At 41.7% G+C, this 19189-nt stretch overlaps 2 protein-coding genes across 2 annotated transcripts in view; both read left to right on the top strand.

The window, feature by feature from the left end:
• The window catches only part of LOC137422244 (uncharacterized), a 42467-nt gene extending 29480 nt beyond the window's left edge, over positions 1-12987 (top strand). Inside the window, exons 4-9 of the mRNA XM_078772657.1 lie at positions 5670-5916; positions 7520-7610; positions 7762-7882; positions 7984-8100; positions 8273-8401; positions 12944-12987. Coding sequence (XP_078628783.1) covers positions 5670-5916; positions 7520-7610; positions 7762-7882; positions 7984-8100; positions 8273-8401; positions 12944-12987 — 749 coding nt within the window. The remainder of the gene's footprint in view (positions 1-5669; positions 5917-7519; positions 7611-7761; positions 7883-7983; positions 8101-8272; positions 8402-12943) is intronic.
• Positions 12988-14315: 1328 nt separating this feature from the next.
• LOC144890815 (uncharacterized) overlaps positions 14316-19189 on the top strand; it is a 40064-nt gene continuing 35190 nt past the window's right edge. Inside the window, exon 1 of the mRNA XM_078772656.1 lies at positions 14316-14991. Within this exon, the coding sequence (XP_078628782.1) occupies positions 14316-14991 (676 nt within the window). The remainder of the gene's footprint in view (positions 14992-19189) is intronic.

The raw sequence follows: 19189 nt of genomic DNA, 5'->3' as shown, positions 1-19189 counted from the left end.
TCCACTGGGTCTTCAGGGTCTTTAAGGGGCTCCGGGGTCTTTTTGGTCTTTTGGATTGTTTGGGTCTTTGGGGTCTTTCGGGTATTTAAGTTGTGTTATCGTTCCCCCCGTTGTTGTGTTATTTCCTCCATTTTTTCCCTCCATTTCATGAAATTTGTTTTCCATTACATCCATTTGTTCCTTCAATTCCCCCTTCAATCCATCAATTTGCCCCTTCAATTCATCAATTTTTTCATTTATTTCTCCCATCTGTTTCCCATTTCTGTTAACATCCTCTTTTATTTCCCTCATTTCGTCACTCATTCCCCTAATATTACCCTCGATTCAATCCATTTTGTCACTCATTCCCTTCATATCTCACTTCTATTAATTCCTTTGGGTATCCATTTTGTTTTCCAACTGCACCTCCATTCCCTTCATTTCTCCCTTGAATTCATTCCTGTGGGTATCCATTTTGTTTTCCAATCGCTCACCCATTAACTTCATATTACCCTCTATTTTCATTAATAATTGAACCAAGACCAGGTTGGGCATCGCAGCCGTTCCCGGTGTCCCAGGCCCCGACATTACGGGGGAGGGGGTTTGAACGCTCGGGACGGGGAAAGTTTCACTCCTATCCTCAAACCCTTCTATCTCCGACTTGCTTCCATTCCCTTTGGGATCCCCCACCTGCTTAGCCATGTCGTTCACGTCCACCTTTACATGCTGGCCGGCGGTTTTTCCCCTCGCACGTAATTTACCTCAGAAAAAAAAAGCATTAATTTTTTTTTTTTAAACACTGGTTGCGCTTCGCATACCAATCGACTAAAAAAACGGATTAGCCAAACGAGCTTACACTCCGAGGCGTTCAGTCAAAAATGACAGTTTCTTTACATGCGAGAGAAAGGAGAATGACGAACTTACCTTCACGGGTCCCACCAGACGTCTTCGAACCTGCGATGATTAATTCCAGCTGACACATGATTTAAAATGTTCAAATATACCAGCTTTATTGAAGAAATGCCAGTAACAAAATAACACATGGCAAAACTAAGATTCCTAAATGGGACGTCCCCATACAGACTCGTATACAGACAAAGGGAACAATAAAAGTGAAAATAAATGTAGGTGTGTTTTGTTTTAGATACTTAGCTCTGAGCGTCTCCTGAACCCCCTCGGGAATCGTCAAAACCCCCGCTTCCTGGGCGGGAACAGCACAGGCTTCCGTGCACAGTTCGCTCGCGGGAAACGCAGGCCTCAGTCCGCAGTTCGCTCCTCCTCACGATCGTCGAAACCTCCAATGTCCCTAGCGCGAGAGCGCTATGAACCATGACTACACGGCACCAATGTTCAACGCAAGAGGAGGAAAAATGTTGGAATACGACCATTCGTTGAGACTGCCCCACAGCAAGAAGCTTATCGGCGACCGTTCACTTCCAGATCCACAAACCGAGAGAGAAAATGTCGGCCCTCCAACTCCTTTGTACTCAAGGATCTGACATCATCTGACGCCACCCGTGCCTGCTCCTATCAGCCAGTCCCTCTCTTCGTTGCTCGACAAATATCACCAATCACTGCTCTCTGGGGCATGACCTCCTAGACCTGCCTGCTTGATGTTATCACACATCGGTGGTATCATCGTTGGTGCTCAAAGTCCTTTTTCTGGTTAGCTTTTATTTAGTGTCTTTTTATGCGCCATTGCCTGGCTTTGTGTGTGTGCTGCATTGCCATAAGGAACAGAGGAAAAACAACAGAGGCAATTACATACAGGGGATTTTCCATTAATCCCTAACGAATTAACATAAACCCACCCCTCTCATGGGGACACATACACTTACATGACATCCGGTCTAAACGGATCCTGACTTATGGAACATGGGGGTCTTCTTATTCATCGCGACATTCGGAGCATGGTAATCTATACACTTATACCTGGACTAAGGTAATCATTGCCTACCCCCCACAAACGTAACAATATGTTATTATAATAATAATAATAATAATAATAATAATAATATTAACATTAATAATAAAAGGAGTTCCTTTACAAGGAGCTTCAATGCCAGAGGAGGCTGTGAGGCTCACCGAGCCTGCACAATGGTTGCCAGCCTATGGTTGTTTGTCCGTGCTCTATTCTTTTTAATGCTGAGGATCAATCAAGGAAGCAGCAAGTGCCATCTTAAAAGTCTTTGGTACAACTTGGCCGGGGTCGGGTTGGAACCGCCGACATTGGAGACTAAAAATAGTCGCTCTAACCATTACCCCACCAATGTTAGTGGTCTTTCTTCTTCTTCCTTTTTAACCTCTCATGCAATCTTGCTCCCTTTGATATCTGAGACCCCTGATCATCCGTAGCTCCGGCCTGCAGAATACACACATTCTTACCATAACCCCTCCTATTTAAACTCCTAAATTCAGACTCACTAGTTACCTCTACTTCTTTAGTTCCTCGTTTGGCCCTCTTCTGGAACTTCCTTCTGAAGATGGTTCATCCCATTCTCCCCTCCAGAGCTACTTGCTGGTAATGACCACCACCATCTCAGGTTATCGACCATTCCCACCCACAATCTTTCTGTCCCTTGCTGCCCCTTTCCCCCCACAATGTAGCTCTCTTCCAGGTTTGCTTCACTCCTCTCTGCGAACACTTACCTTTGTACATCTACCTGTAACCCCACTGCCCTCAATCCCCTCGCTCTTCCATGAGCCTCAATTTTGCATACAAAAATGTTAAAAAAGCAGAAGTCTACTAATCAGAATTTTTACTTTACCTGTTCATGATATTACATGGTTATGCAAATCACATGCAACATGTCAGCAGTTATCATAGTTCTGCAAACAGGTGCTCATAGTTAGCGCACCTACTTTTTGGTAGGATATTGTGATACTGAGCACGGCAGCAAGAATCCTCACAATGTGACAGCAAGTGCAAACATTGGATGCATTTTAAGGAAATAGGACATACAATTGTTTGCTAAGGAATGATATGTAATAGCTCAGCTTTATAAAGCAATCGCTTCCAATGTGCTGAATACCAACAGTCCAACACCTCTCAGATAGGCCCAAGCTGTGATTTTCAAGTTTGAAAAGTTCCTAAATGGACATTTTCGTCCACAAACTTATAAGGCATGTGGATGATAACCGAGGACATTTGAGTTATTGTCATCAAATTTTCACCAAAGCTTTATTATAATAATACGAAGAACGTAAATTAATAATTTTGTCGAAAGGTCAAAAGGTCAAAGGTCAGCGTCACAAAAAAAATCATCAACTTTTATACAATTGACCTGAAATTACAATTTACCATTTGAGTTTTGTCATCAAATTTTCACCAAAGCATTATTATAATATGGAGAATGCAAATTAATATTTTTGTCGAAAGGTCAAAAGGTCAAAGGTCAGCGTCACCTAAAATCATCAATTTTCATCCAACTGACCTGAAATTTAAATTTTCAATTTGAGTTTTATCATCAAATTTTCAAGAAAGCTTTATTATGAGAACTCGGAGAAGCCAAAGTAATACTTTTGTCAAAAGGTCAGAAGGTTAAGGGTCAGCGTCACCTAAAATCATCGATTTTCATCCGATTGACCTGAAATTTTAAGAATTTGCATATTAGTCACAGAATTAGTTCACCAATCAAAAGCTAGAAGCTGACTGTTTTTGTTTTTAGCCGCGTCGCAGACGCTGCTCAGTGCCCTCTGCTGTTGTTCTTCTTCTTCTTCTTCTTCTTGTTCTTGCAGAGAAGACAAAACCTCAAAGCTCCACCCATTCTGGGAACCATAGCTCCACCCATTCTGGGAGAGCCTTCATATAAACAAATATCCACCATTTTATTAACTCGCATAGCTTTGAGGCCTGTTTTGTAGGCCCGTGGTGTCTTCCTCTCTCACACAGTTTTATTTCAAATCAAATTCGATATATCATTTCATTTTTCAGTCGCTAACATAGTTTTAGACTCGGTTGAAAAAAAACGGGAAGAAAATCCGATGAAAGTTGCCCTTTATAGAACGAAATGAATTCTCAAAGGCCTGTAACTTCAAGTCCATTGAGATATATATTTTTTAAATCGCGGCATGGTCAGTCATACACCGCCCGAAATAAGAGATGGGAAAATGCCGAGATATATATATTTTGTTTAAATCGCGGCATGGTCAGTCATACACCGCCCGAAATAACAGATGAGAAAATGCCGAGATATATTAAAAATTCGTCCATTTGATGACAATCGTCACGATGAAATATTTAATTTATACGTCGTCACAATAATGTGGAGAGAGGAGCATAGCTTCGTTCACGTGTCGCCACATACGGGAAATTGCCGAGATATATTTTTTTTAAATCGCGGCATGGTCAGTCATACACCGCCTGAAATAACAGATGAGAAAATGCCGAGATATATTAAAAATTCGTCGCCACACACGGGAAATTGCCGAGATATATTTTCACTTTGCACAAAAATAACATCAAGTAATCGAATCAATAGGAATGTCCTGTGCCTATAACATCGACGTTATAGGCACAGCTGCATCTAGGCATTGTGTAACATCGACGAGGCATTTGTTTTAATTAAAACTTTTTGTACTTGTTTTTAGATCTAAAGCTGTCAGCCTTGAGGTGATGTTTGGCTTTTATGGTTTTTATGTATAAAATAAAATGCATGAATAAAATTTTATGGCTGCATAAAATCAACAATTTTCATTTTTGTATTTTTTTTGAAACTGTTTTCATTATTTTGCGCATGAGGAAGAAGAAGAGGATGTCTGAATACAAACTGACGCGGATGGGCTTTGCATTTTCAGATTCTTTCTAGTTGAAGATTGTAATTTCTCTTTTTTAAAATATAATTAAAATTGATTTTTTAAAATAATGATTTGTAATGCTTTATTATCTATTTAGTTATCATGACAGCCCAATAGTAGAGGTGGTGTATGTGCACTCCACTTTGAGAGGTCTAGTGTGGGTTTGAATCTGGGCACAGCTATAAACTGTCATCCTGGTGTTTCAAAGGCAAGGAGAGGCATCAATGCCCTCTTAAATGCCTCCTCCCCCCAAGCCGCCTCCCTCCCACAGATCTCCCGTTGTCCTTGTTCTCTGCTGTTGTACTTGTGTGTTTCCCTCTCTCTCCCTATCTTGTCTCCCACTCCCTTTATTGTATGTTTTGTGTGTGTTTTTTTGTGATTGATGTTAGCTCTTACACGAGCCTAGATCTTGTAAAAAATGTGGTGTGTTGTCCATCACAAGGACGTTAAGCCGGAGTTCGAATGTTTACCAACCCTGGTTTTCCAGGACCCTGAACAAATTTCAGTTTCCTGCCTCCTTCAGTTGAATGTCAGGCCTGGCCAGCAGTTTTGTGAAAGACTTCGCCAAAAAATGTTGCCTGGCAGATCCCCCCAAAAAAGGTCGAATAAATGGGGCTATTAAAGTGGTGGGAGCTTTATCGCCAACTGACTAATGCCCGCAGATGGCACAACTGCAGAACAGGCAAATACATTGGTGAATCTACCTGTCTGTGAAACACTGAGATGACAGTTTATAGATTGGTTGGGATTTTAATCCCTGGTTGGACACCTCAGAGGCATGTACGTACACTTGTAGGCTATTTGGCCAAATATTTGTGGGCCTAAGCCATACAGATTAATTGATGTTTGTTGTCGAGTTTATGATTGTAAATGCTTATATGTTGTATCTGCAGCTTGTGATGCTGATCATTGGGGCCAAGACTGCCTACGTCTCTGTCCCTGTCAAAATGGTGCCGACTGCGATCCAGTCTCGGGATCCTGTTCCTGTCTCCCGGGCTTTCGTGGTCGCCGGTGCCAGCTGCCTTGCCCAGCGAACACCTTTGGACCCGGGTGTAGCCTCCTCTGCAACTGTCGCAACGGTGGCTCATGTGATCAGGCTTCGGGTGCTTGTATGTGCCCCCCTGGCTTTACTGGTACCCTGTAAGTATGGACAGTTCATCCAGGTGCTGTTTGCTTCAGCTTGTAGTCCCACATAAATGAAGAAAACCCAGTCTAAGTGACCCATCAGTAATTGAACCGGAAAGTACAATGCACTAATTGTCAGACAGAAACAAAAGTTGAACATCCAGAAAAAGGTCTTGTTTTTTTTGGTAAATTGAAAATCAATCTAAACAGGCACATTACTGTTTTTAGGGACATCATAAATGATACAAACAGGCATGAAGAACTAATTTAACGTATTACATTAGGTGGTGTAAAAGACGGTGGATCTATGTCAGTAAACTTCCAAAAAAGTTTTTTTTCTACAGCTTTTAAAACTTCTATTTTATTTCAGTTGACTTGTGTATATGGACACTGTAGAACACAAATCGTCTTGTTGGCACTTCCAAAAACTTCCAATTTAGCAGTACCTGGACAAAATATTACGCCATTTTACATCATCTTGACCAATCAAATTTGCCACTCGCGCTCTCAGCGTTGGGGAATATCGAGATGCAGACAAAATGGTGGCTCGTAGGAAATATAGATCGTGCTCAAACGCAAAGCATGAGTTGAAAAGACCCTTCCCATGTCCTTGTTGTCAAGACTGCACGGAGTAAGGTGTTCTATGAACTCCCTAGTTAGCCCGTGCCACGCGCAGCGGGAGATGGGGTTTTGCAATCACGTGTGTGTGTGTGTGTGTGTGTGACCCACTCCCCCGTGTGTGTGTGTGTGTGTGTGTGTGTGTGTGTGTGTGTGTGTGTGTGTGTGTGTGTGAACCACTCCCCCGTGTGTGTGTGAGTGTGTGTGTGTGTGTGACCCACTCCCCTGTGTGTATGTGTGTGTGTGTGTGTATGTGTGTGTGTGTGTGTGACCCACGTGTGTGTGTGTGTGTGACCCACGTGTGTGTGTGTGTGTGTGTGTGTGTGTGTGTGTGTGTGTGTGTGTGTGTGTGTGTGTGTGTGTGTGTGTGTGTGTGTGTGTGTGTGTGTGTGTGTGTGTGTAACGTTTTTACCATTTAAGTTTTGTCATCAAATTTTCACCAAAGCTTTATTATGATACTATGGAGAAGCCAAATTAATAATTTGGTCAAAAGGTCAAAGGTCAGTGTCACATAAAATTGGCAATATCCCTCCGATTGATCTGCTATTTAAATTTACCATTTGAGTTTTGTCATCAAATTTCAAACAAGGCTTTATTATTATCATATGGAGAAGATAAATTAATAATTTTGTCAAAAGGTCAAAGGTCAGCATCACCTAAAATCATCAATTTTCACCCAATTGACCTGAAATTTAAATTTATCATTTGGGATTTGTCATCAAATTTTTAACAAAGCTTTATGATGAGAATAGGGAGAAGGCAAATTAATGATTTGGTGAAAAAGTCAACGGTTGCATCAAATTATCATTTTTCATCCGATTGACCTGAAATGTTGAGCAGGGTTTGCGTATTGAGTCAATGAAGCCTATTGCTTTTGAAGTCAAAAGGTCAAAGTCGCCTATAATCGTCAGTTGTGTATTTTTTAAATCTGTTTCCATGATGTTTATCAAACAGAAGAAGAGTAAATCTGCATACCTCAATGTGACCCTCTGTCATGCAGATGTGAACAAGCATGTTCAGCACACACGTGTGGGAATGCTGACAAGTGTGCTCAAAGAAAACAGTTGTGCTTGTGCCCCCCAGGCTGGACAGTAAGACATTTTTCTCACTGTGAAAGTTTCCGCTTGGTACGGTGGAACATTTTGGGAAAACATTCACATCCTCATGGGGGATACGTGGGTGAAGGTGGGCAGGTGTGGACAACTAAAATTAGCTCCACTGAGATTGGGACTTTGCCCGCAGGGGGAGGACTGCTCTTTGCCTTGCCCTGCGGAGACTTTTGGAACCAACTGTTCCATGAAGTGCAACTGTGGACATTATAGAAGCTGTTCATCTATTGAAGGGGTCTGCCCATGCGAAAAAGGTAAGACTGCCCAGAGGAGATAGTAGTGAGAAATAAATTATCTTATCTTTAGAAACATAGAATCTATACTACAATATGTTGTCATGTTGTTTCATACACAGAGCAATGGAGTCCCGACTGCACACAGGACTGCACCTGCTTCAATGGTGGGACTTGTTCTCCCCAGGACCACCTGTGCATCTGTCCACCAGGTTATATTGGCCAGCAGTGTGAGAAAGGTGAGTAGGTCTTGAGGTGAGTATCTTGAGGAGATGCACGGGAACAGTGGCTAATGATAAATTCCTGATTATTGTCCATTGGAGATTTCTGTAGCTGAAAACTCGATGCCAATATGGATGCAGCAAATGTTTGAGGATGTGACATGTTCTTACTGTCCCTCCATCCCCATAGAATGCCCAGCAGGTAGATACGGGAGCATGTGTGCCAACCTGTGTTCCTGTTCAAACAACAGTTTCTGTGACCCTGTCGATGGCATGTGCCTGTGCCCATCAGGCTGGCGTGGGCAAAAGTGCTCTGAAGGTATTTCATTCATTTGTCTCTACCTCCCTTATTTGTAATTCCCGGACTTTTTATAAAATATACAGCAAATATTTTATAAAAAGTCCGGGAATTTGACACCGTGTAAAATCCGGGAAAATATATATTGTGGATTTTTAACCGTATATGACACATATGGGACACTTGAAGGCACAAGGTATTAGTCAGGTTCACTATGTAATTTCGTTGGAATTTTTGGGGGATTTGGAAAACTATATATTTTTGGAAACTATATTGTATAGTCAGTCAGAAAACCAATGTTGCTATTTGCACAGACTCCTGTATGGCGGCCATCTTGGATTTTCAAAATTGCCGCCGTAGAACGAATTTTTCTCAATATCTCAGCTTCTAAATAACAGAGCTTTGATTCTAACGGCTAAACATACATTTTCAAGGGCCCCGAATCCAATGGTAACAAGTTCGATAAGCTAGACATGACCATAGAGCTCCTATGTGGCGGCCATCTTGGATTTTCAAACTGGCCGCCGTAAAACTGATGTAACTCACCTTCTAAAGAGCACAGAGCTTTGATTCATCATTGAGTAAAGTCATCATCATCCTCATCATCGCTTTCGTTCATCACATCTTGAGAGTCCTCATCATTTTGGCACTGGATGTCACACTGACAAAGGTCTGTACAAGCCAAGTTGTTTGTTCTGCAGGAACATCTAGATGAAGAACAGTCTGTTTTGCACTGACATCTAACCATTTGAATGATGGCCTTGGGGGCTGGAGGCTCCTCAGTTGTGGTTGGTTTCACTTGTCCATCCGTGTCTTTGTAAAAGCCGTTTTGCAGGGGATTCAGCTGAGGATAATGTTGAGCAATGCTTGCCTGACCCCACACTCTGGCTTGGATATGGACTCTAAGGATGTGCTGCTTGAGAGCTCCAAGAGTAGGAGGAAGCCTGTCACTTTCTGCCATGTGTTTGCAAAAGAGATACCATCGTAGTTCAGGGATGCTGTCGATGTGGATGCCATTTGGAGAGTAAGCAGCGCATACAAAGTTAGCTAGTGTGGACAACATGTCCTCCGTCACTTCAGTTGCATCTGAAAGCATTCGCACGGTGTCTATGACATCCTCACTTGCTTTGAGGTAGACATGCAGCCAGGTTGCTTTGCCTATTCGAGAGAACCTCCCAGTGTTGTCTGCCCCTGTGAAAGCATGAAAGGCTGGCAACACCTTTGCTCTTTCGACCCCTAGAGCTGTCCACAGTGGCTCTATTTGAAGTATTCCAGAGGCCATGGAAATGGATGTATTCCTCAGCAGTAGGTCATAGTTTGCTATGACTAGTACCAGGACATCTGTGTCGGGAGAGAAGAACACCAACTGCGCATCATGTGGGTTTCGCTGGGATGCCAGCACGGCCTGGTGGATCAACAGGGTGTCAGCTTCTTCATGGTTGTTGTCCTCGAAGAGCAGGTCACTGTTGCTCCTAGTACGCCCTGAAGCAGACGTGATGATCAACTTGGATGAGTGACTGTTGTATTCTAGAGTTTTCGCTGCCAGATAGTCAGTCAGATCAGCCTTTGTTTTGTCATGAGAAAGGAATCTGCTCATTGGGATGTGTTTGATGTTGGTGTCATCTCTGACTTGATACTGTACTGCATCCTTTCCTTGCCTTCTTTTAGCCCTGGTAGTACTCTTCAGAGAATCGTTTTTGTACGTGTCAAAGACCAGTATGATCTCATCACAATCTTTTGTTAGACCATGAGTCTGTCATTGAAGCATTCACCCAGATCGTTGACTTTCACTACAGTGGCTGGTTTCTTTGTCAGCTTATGCACAAGTACCATCCCATCCACCAGTGCAATCTTCTGACTTGTAGGTTTACTAGATGTGGATGCCATAGTTCTTGTGTCCATTGGATCTTCTTGTAGAACACTTGCAGCTGGTGTCTGCTGCTGATCTTCGGGGTGAATTTCTGCTCTTGCTAACTTGTCGAGGAGATGAATTAACTTCGACTTGTCAGTGCATGGAAGAATTGTCCTATCTGGAGAGAACAGTGCTCTTGGTGTCACAGTGAACTCGTAATTTCCGATGGCATATTTCTGGTTGACGTCTCTGTTTGACTTGGCAAGGACCATGAGCCTTCCGTACAGTTCCTTAGTCTCCTTCAGATCCACAGTCCTGTCTCTGAGTTTCACTGTGGTTCTCTTGTTCCCAGACGTGAACATCTTGTTGTTCTCCTTCTTGACTGGTGCCCAGAGGCTAACATCTCCATTGATACGCTCCGACACGTAGTCTTCATACAACTTCTGACCAGTGACCAGTGACATCAATGTTCAAGATCTGTGGTACATACTCGTCTGGGATGTAAGCATTCGTTATCACATTGTGCAGCTTGTCACCTTCAGTGTCAAATGGATTCCCGTGACTCGGTATCGCAGCCTTGATCTTGTTGATTGCTTCATGCTCCCTCTTGGCTGCACTTGGACCAAGGTCATGATGTTCTGTGATCTTGTCACCTTCCAGGCCAAACTGACTCTTGAAGTCTTTTGACAGGCGTGATAATTCTGGTGTAACCATGAAGAATCTCTGTCTAGCATTGGCATTGTTAGAGATGCCAATCAGTCCAGAGTGAATCTTCATCAGCTTGTTCAGATGTTCACATGCATTATCTGGTCCAATGGATACAAACGGGATGTCATTCTTGGTTACTGATAGATTGCCAGCTCCTCGTTCTTCCCAGGTCCTAGGGTGATTGGTTCTTAGGTCATACATGTCTGCGATGTATCGGGGCCAGAGCTGCTTGTATTTGATCTGGTCCATGGCAAAGAATAACTTGCTCAGTTCTTCTCCAGCTTGGAGGTGAAGCACCAGGTCAGCACTCCGTGATGCTGCCACGAATAACAGGATTGTCTCCACCCGATGTAGATAGTTCATCATTGGCTTGAACATTGCATTCTTGGATCTCCGTGCTTCCCACTCCTCGAGTGCCGTCACCACCCCATCAGATGTCAAGACTTGAAAGAGTTTGGTGTTTGCTTGTTTACAGATTCAGCTTTCGTGCACTTGTTCGTCTCAGCACAGGCAGCTTCTACTCCCTCTGTTGCCTCGAAACACACATCCTTTACTTGTGGGTTGTCCTTCAAGAACTCCTCCAGAACCATTTCATAAAGTGCTACATATGAATATATATGGGCACGGAGAGACCGCTTGTAGTGTGTACATTTCAGGATTTGCCGCGTCGTGGCTGGACCATAGACATCAGCTTCTACCCAAGCATCATCAATGCCTGAGTTCTCCATGGAGGCTCCGAGGGCTCGGAGAGCCGCCATGACAACATGCAGCTCACCCAGTCTGGGGATGACTGTGCGTTTCAAGTCAGGTCTACCGATATATACAACCACCACCACAGACATATTGATGTATAATAGGCTACAAATACACTACCACCATCACCACAATATCAGGTATATTGCTCAGTATATAAATAATACAAAAACACACGCTGTAAACTAATTATTTTCCTCAGCTGTACCCTGGGGATCAAACTTATTACTTTAGTAGCTTGTCCACCCGTAAACAGATTTTAAGTTCTCATGAACATTAGGAGTATCTGTGTGTTATTTGGCAGTATGCCACAAAGGCCCACAAAGGGCAAAACACTCGCAGTAGAATAGTATTTCTCATTAGTCAACACAGTCAGGTTCAGCATGTCCAGATTTTAGATTTCGTTGGATTGTTTTTGGGATTTAGAAAAATCAAAGCTCCGTCTTATTTAGAAGAAGAGATCCTGAGAAACATCAATTTTACGGCGGCCAGTTTGAAAAATCCAAGATGGCCGCCACATAGGAGCTCTATGGTCATGTCTAGCTTATCGAACTTGTTACCATTGGATTCGGGGCCCTTGAAAATGTATGTTTAGCCGTTAGAATCAAAGCTTTATGTTGTTTAGAAGCTGAGATATTGAGAAACATCAATTTTACGGCGGCCAGTTTGAAAAATCCAAGATGGCCGCCACATAGGAGCTCTATGGTCATGTCTAGCTTATCGAACTTGTTACCATTGGATTCGGGGCCCTTGAAAATGTATGTTTAGCCGTTAGAATCAAAGCTCTATGTTATTTAGAAGCTGAGATATTGAGAAAAATTAGTTCTACGGCGGCAATTTTGAAAATCCAAGATGGCCGCCATACAGGAGTCTGTGCAAATAGCAACATTGGTTTTCTGACTGACTATACAATATAGTTTCCAAAAATATATAGTTTTCCAAATCCCCCAAAAAATCCAACGAAACTTTAAATCTGGACATACTGAACCTGACTATATGTGTGAGACACAAGAAAAGACGACAGTGTGTGTGTGTGTGTGTTTGTCTTTATGTCTGTTTGTGTGTGTTTGTGTTTGTGTTTGTGTTTGTGTTTGTGTGTGTGTGTGTGTGTGTGTGTGTGTGTGTGTGTGTGTGTGTTTGATATAATTATGTCTTTTCTTAGGACAACCATAATTCAAAGAAAGATGTAGCGATGGTTTCACATGATCATTTCTTGTGATCATTCCTACCTTGTTTCCATACTTTTGCAGTAACATCATTACATGACTTTACATTTGCAGTACCAACCTCCTGACCCCCTCCATCCGGACCAAATTCAGATCCTGGGGGGACAGGGCCTTCTCCATCGCTGCTCCCACCCTCTGGAACTCACTACCTCACACCATCAGAGACTCCTCCTCACTCACCACATTCAAAACATCACTAAAGACCCACCTGTTCAACGCTGCATTCAACATTCAACCCACAGCATTTAACCCCTGACTATCTCTTCTCCTTCTCCCTCCTTTTGCTTTAAATATTTCCCTATTGATTCTTGTCTTGTCTTTTTGATTCTTGTCTTATATATATGCCGTATATCGCTGCTGTTTGTTTTCTTGATTCTTGTCTTTTTGCAATTGTTGTTTTCATGTATTGTTATGCATTATGTTTTCCACTCTGTCAAAGCGCCTTTGGGCTTCTGGAAAAGCGCTATACAAAATAAATGAATTATTATTATTATTATTATTACATTTAAAAAAATTTGTTTATTACTTATACCGGTTGGTTTGGTTATGATCGATGGTTTGGTTATGATCGATGGTTTGGTTATGATCGATGGTTTGGTTATGATCGATGGTTTGGTTATGATCGATGGTTTGGTTATGATCGATGGTTTGGTCATGATCGATGGTTTGTTTATGATCGATGGTTTGGTTGTGATTGAAGATTTGGTTATGATCAATGATTTGGTTTTTACCGATGATTTGGTTGTGATTGATGATTTGGTTTGATCGATGGTTTGGTTATGATCGATGCTTTGGTTATGATCGATGGTTTGGGTATGATCGATCGTTTGGTTATGATCGAAGGTTTGGTTATGATCGATCGTTTGGTTATGATCGATGATTTGGTTATGATTGATGGTTTGGTCATGATCGATGGTTTGTTTATGATCGATGGTTTGGTTGTGATTGAAGATTTGGTTATGATCAATGATTTGGTTATGATCGATGGCGGATGGTTTGGTTATGATCGATGGCGGATGGTTTGGTTATGGCCGATGATTTGGTTGTGATCGATGGTGTTGTTATGAACGATGGTTTGGTTATGATCGATGGTTTGGTTATGATCGATGGTTTGGTTATGGCCGATGATTTGGTTGTGATTTTTTTTTTTTTTTTTTTTGTATACTGAATCGGAAAAAAAAAAAAAAAAAAAAAAATATTCATTTCTCAAATGGTGTGGCCCCAAGTTGTATCAGATTTTGTGGCCCATGGCTGTAGAGTCTGGGTTACGGTTGCTCGATGGGGTTGCAATGGCACGTGATTGTATACATATCATAAATATGACGTCATAGGTCACGTGACATGGCGGCCATTTTGGATTTTATGAAAACCTTGATCCTTGATCGATGGTGTTGTTATGATCGATGGTTTGGTTATGATCGATGGTGTGGTTATGATCGATGATTTGGTTATGATCGATGATGTTGTTATGAACGATGGTTTGGTTATGATCGATGGTTTGGTTATGGCCGATGATTTGGTTGTGATCGATGGTGTTGTTATGAACGATGGTTTGGTTATGATCGATGGTTTGGTTATGGCCGATGATTTGGTTGTGATCGATGGTGTTGTTATGATCGATGGTTTGGTTATGATCGATGGTGTCGTTATGTTCAATGATTTGGTTATGATCGATGATTTGGTTGTGATCGATGATTTGGTTATGATCGATGATTTGGTTATGGCTGATGATTTGGTTGTGATCGATGAGTTCATTGTGATCGATGGTTTGGTTTATATCGATGGTTTGGTTGTGGCCGATGATTTGGTTATGATCGATGATTTGGTTGTGATCGATGATTTGGTTTATATCGATGGTTTGGTTATGGCCGATTATTTGGTTATGATCGATGATTTGGTTTTGATCAATGATTTTGTCATGATCGATGGTTTGGTTATGATCGATGGTTTGGTTATGATCGATGGTGTGGTTATGATCGATGATTTGGTTGTGATCGATGATTTGGTTATGATCGATGATTTGGTTATGATCGATAGATTGGTTGTGATCGATGGTGTTGTTATGATCGATGGTTTGGTTATGATCGATGTGTGGTTATGATCAATGATTTGGTTATGATCGATGATTTGGTTGTGATCAATGATTTGGTTATGCTCGATGATTTGGTTTTGATCGATGATTTGGTTATGATCGATAGATTGGTTGTGATCGATGGTGTTGTTATGATCGATGGTTTGGTTATGATCGATGTGTGGTTATGATCAATGATTTGGTTATGATCGATGATTTGGTTGTGATCAATGATTTGGTTATGCTCGATGATTTGGTTGTGATCGATGAGTTGGTTGTGATCGATGATTTGGTTATGATCAATGGTTTGGTTATGGCCGATGATTTGGTTTTGATCGATGATTTGGTTTTGATCAATGATTTTGTTATGATCGATGGTTTGGTTATGATTGATGGTTTGGTTATGATCGATGATTTGGTTTTGATCGATGATTTGGTTATGATCGATAGTTTGGTTATGATCGATGGTTTGGTTATGATTGATGGTTTGGTTATGATCGATGGTTTGGTTATGCTGGGTGATTATCTGAGCACCTACAACCTATTACTCCGCGCACGAGAAGCGAAAAGCTGAATTAACCGATTGGTTCCATCCTTCCATCTGTCTATGTTATCAGTTAATGATCATCAGTTATGTTCAATGAATAGTTTAATGAAATGGAATTTTATATTTTGAACATCAATCGGAAAACCCTTTTGCCGTTTTACTGTATTTTGGCTCTGAATTTGTCCCGCAGCACCAAGAGGAGTGAGATCATATTTTTACTCTGCATGTCTAGCAGTCACACAAAATTGAAAATAATTGTAAACAGCAAACTTAATGTTTTTAATGACGTTATAAAGGACACAAACAACAGGCATGAATAACGAAAGAAACGCATCAGATTGGGTGATGTAATAGACTCTGGGTAAAATGGCGATAAAACCCGGAATTTATTTATTTATATGCCTTTAAACCTTTATTACCCTGGCCTGAGGAGAGGGTATTGCATTTGAGCCCGTTTGTTACTTGCCGGAAAAGATTCCGGCAAGTATGTTGGTTGGTTGGTTGGTTTGTCTGTCTGTTTGTCTTTGTCTGTTTGTGCACAGTACTACGTCTACATCGTTGCACATAGCATCGCCAAACATTACACACATATTTGTCTTGCCATGGAATAGACTGTGCCCAATTTTTAACTCTCTAGGCCCAAGGTCAAGCTCAGTCACCCAAAACGTGAAATCAGGGGGGGTCGAGTTTTCATTTAAAATATATTTCAAACCACTATAACTCTAAAAGTACAAGGGATATTGTTACGGATTCGGCCCTAATTATGGTTGTTATTGTTATTATTGTTGGTTCTCAGTAAGGGTTAGTGTGGTTAAAAGGTTTAAAAGCGCTCATGACAAAAATGATGCCGGAAATCGGATAGGGAACCGGAAGAGGTGGAGCGAAGGAGAAGAGGCGTGAGGAGATCGGGAAAAGACGTTTTTGTGGAAGCTCCGGACCGAGCGGTCGAGCGTACAGTGCGAGTGAACTTTGCATCCTTGAAAGGAAGTTCGTGCGATAGGTGATATCGCCGGAGTGCTGTGGAGCCTGGGTAGTCGGGTATCTGCGTTGAGGTTCCGGAGTATCCTTGCCTCAAAGCCCCGGCTCGAGTGAAAGCCGTCCGCCATTTCGCCACGTGCGCTACCTCCAGTGAAAAGGTTTTTGTCACGTCGGCCGGGCATTATTCCCCGGTGGGTTGCCAGGGACGGCTGTGTCAGAAAGTGGCTTTTGGAGGATTATAAGGAGACTCGCTGATTGAACCGCAAACATGTACGTCGGAGCGCGTCTTTGGGGGGGTTTCCATTCCACCGCTATGTTGCGGGGTGTTGAACCACGTGACCTCTGGGTTGCTTCGATCGTCCACGCCTCAATTGATTTTGATCGGACATTGATCCAACAATCACTGGAGCGAATCGACTTCGCCTTGGAGGGGTACAGAGATTGGGGGAGTGCCGTGAGTTTGGGTAAAGGACTAGATAAGGTGGTACCATCTTCAGATAGGGATTGTAGGGTGAATTGCTATTATTATTTGTGTCGTGATTCCGGTGTGATTTATAATATATTATTGTTTGTTCATAACCCTTGGTGTGGTTTCATTATTGATTTGATTGTTTCATTTGAGGGTTTCATTGAGGGTTTCATTATTGATTAATTTCAACCAAGGATAACATATCTTTCTGCCGGGGACCCTCTCAGGGTTCGGAGGTTTACCGAGACCAGGGGATAGGGGAAGACCCCGTAACAATATGCATACACTTACTGTTACTGACATATAGGAAGTCACATACAACATTTCATTTGGCACCATGACCTTTGACCTTGAGTGACCTTGAAATGTCAAACTCAAGGTCTAAAAAATTTTTTTTTGCTAATACTCTGTCAAACATTATCTGATTCCCTTCTAACCAACACCCCTGAAAAAAATGTACACTTCGGCAAGTCCTCGGTCTCTGACCAATTTCTAGTCTGTTTGTTTGTGTGCAGTACTACATCTACATCGTTGCATATAGAATCGCCATACTTTACACACGTTTGTCTTGCCCTGGAATAGACTGTGCCCAATTTTTAACTCTCTAGGCCAAAGGCCTCCATTATGACGTCACAATTCGATAATTCGACAAGTACAAAACATCATCCAATCAAGATGCAATTTCTTGAGCGCCATGTCGGCACAAACTGGTGGAGAAAAAAAAGTAATGATGACGTCATCTGTCACGTGGTTCGGCCGCCATCTTGGGAAAACCAAAAAATTTGCACCTCTATAGCTCCGAAAGTGCTGAATAGATAAAATTGAGACATGGCTCATTGTAAAGAACTCTCCATGGGGAATAAAATATGTTAATGATGTCATAGGTGCCTCCATTATGACGTCATAATTCGACAAGTACAAAACTTCATCCGATCAAGATTAAATTTCTTGAGCATAATCTCGGAATAAATTAGTTTTGAAAAAAAATAATGATGACGTCATCAGTTACGTGGTTCAGCCTGCATATTTGTCCAAAATGGCCGATAAAAAAGTACATTCCAGCAAGTCCTCGGTCTCTGACCGATTTTTCATTTGTCTGTTTGTTTGTTTGTCCGCAAAGAATAAATATGATTTTCTCTGCAACGGTTGGTCCGATTGACAGGAATTTTTCACCATAGGTGCAACTCCAGATGCATAATTTTTTAATGATAAATATGACGTCATAAGGTCACGTGGTTCGGCCACCATCTTGGAAAAACCAAAAAACTTTGCACCTCTACATCTCCGAAAGTGCTGAATAGATAAAATTTGAGACATGGCTCATTGTAAAGAACTCTCCATGGGGAATAAAATATGTTAATGATGATGTCATAGGTGCCTCCATTATGATGTCATAAATCGAAGTGAACAAAACATCATCCAACCAAGAAGAAATTTCTTGAGCATAATCTCGGAATAAATTAGTTTTGAAAAAAAATAATGATGACGTCATCAGTTACGTGGTTCAGCCTGCATATTTGTTTTAACACAAAAGCCTTAAAAACCATGGAAAATACATCCTGGCATGGGTTTGCAATCTCCGATTGCTCTTTCTTGTTTAAATTGAATTATACTTGAAGACGGTAGAACGCAAATCGTCTTCATAATAACTCCAAGAACCAAGCTATATACAGTATTGATATAGCATGAGAGGGTGGGGGTGATGAAGATGCTGATTGACACGGTGTTCTATGGTGATCAATAAAGCCTCCATCTCCTAAACTGTGACTTAACATCGTGTTATTACAGACTTAGTGCATAAGGGTGAGTGAGGTATATAGGACTGCCTCAGTAGCGCTAAACTTCCGGATATTTTTTTAACGATCTTTTTAAATCATTATTTTATTAAATTTAAAGTATTATATCCGTGAACACTGCATTGGGTCGGCCTGGGGTGTGTTCAGTTACCAAGCAGATACCTAGCACTTGCCAAGCCAGCCTTTCCTTATCAATGGTTTTGAATGGAGTGCCTGCTTGAGTGTTTAAGCTACCTGGTGAGCAGTCGACAGGAAATGTGGTAACTTTACACACACTGGTATTGGCTTAATGGTTAAGGGAGCTGGCTTAAGAGTTTGAGCCCCTGCCAATCCATTAACTAACACCTTTTTTTTTTCTTTCTTTTTTTTTCTCTGTATACTGAATCGAGGCTCGTGAAAGAGCTGACAT

The sequence above is a fragment of the Myxine glutinosa genome, chromosome 2 (assembly GCF_964187855.1).
Source record: "Myxine glutinosa chromosome 2, kmMyxGlut1.1, whole genome shotgun sequence".
Taxonomy (NCBI): domain Eukaryota; kingdom Metazoa; phylum Chordata; class Myxini; order Myxiniformes; family Myxinidae; genus Myxine; species Myxine glutinosa.
This window is presented reverse-complemented; position numbering and strand designations above follow the sequence as displayed.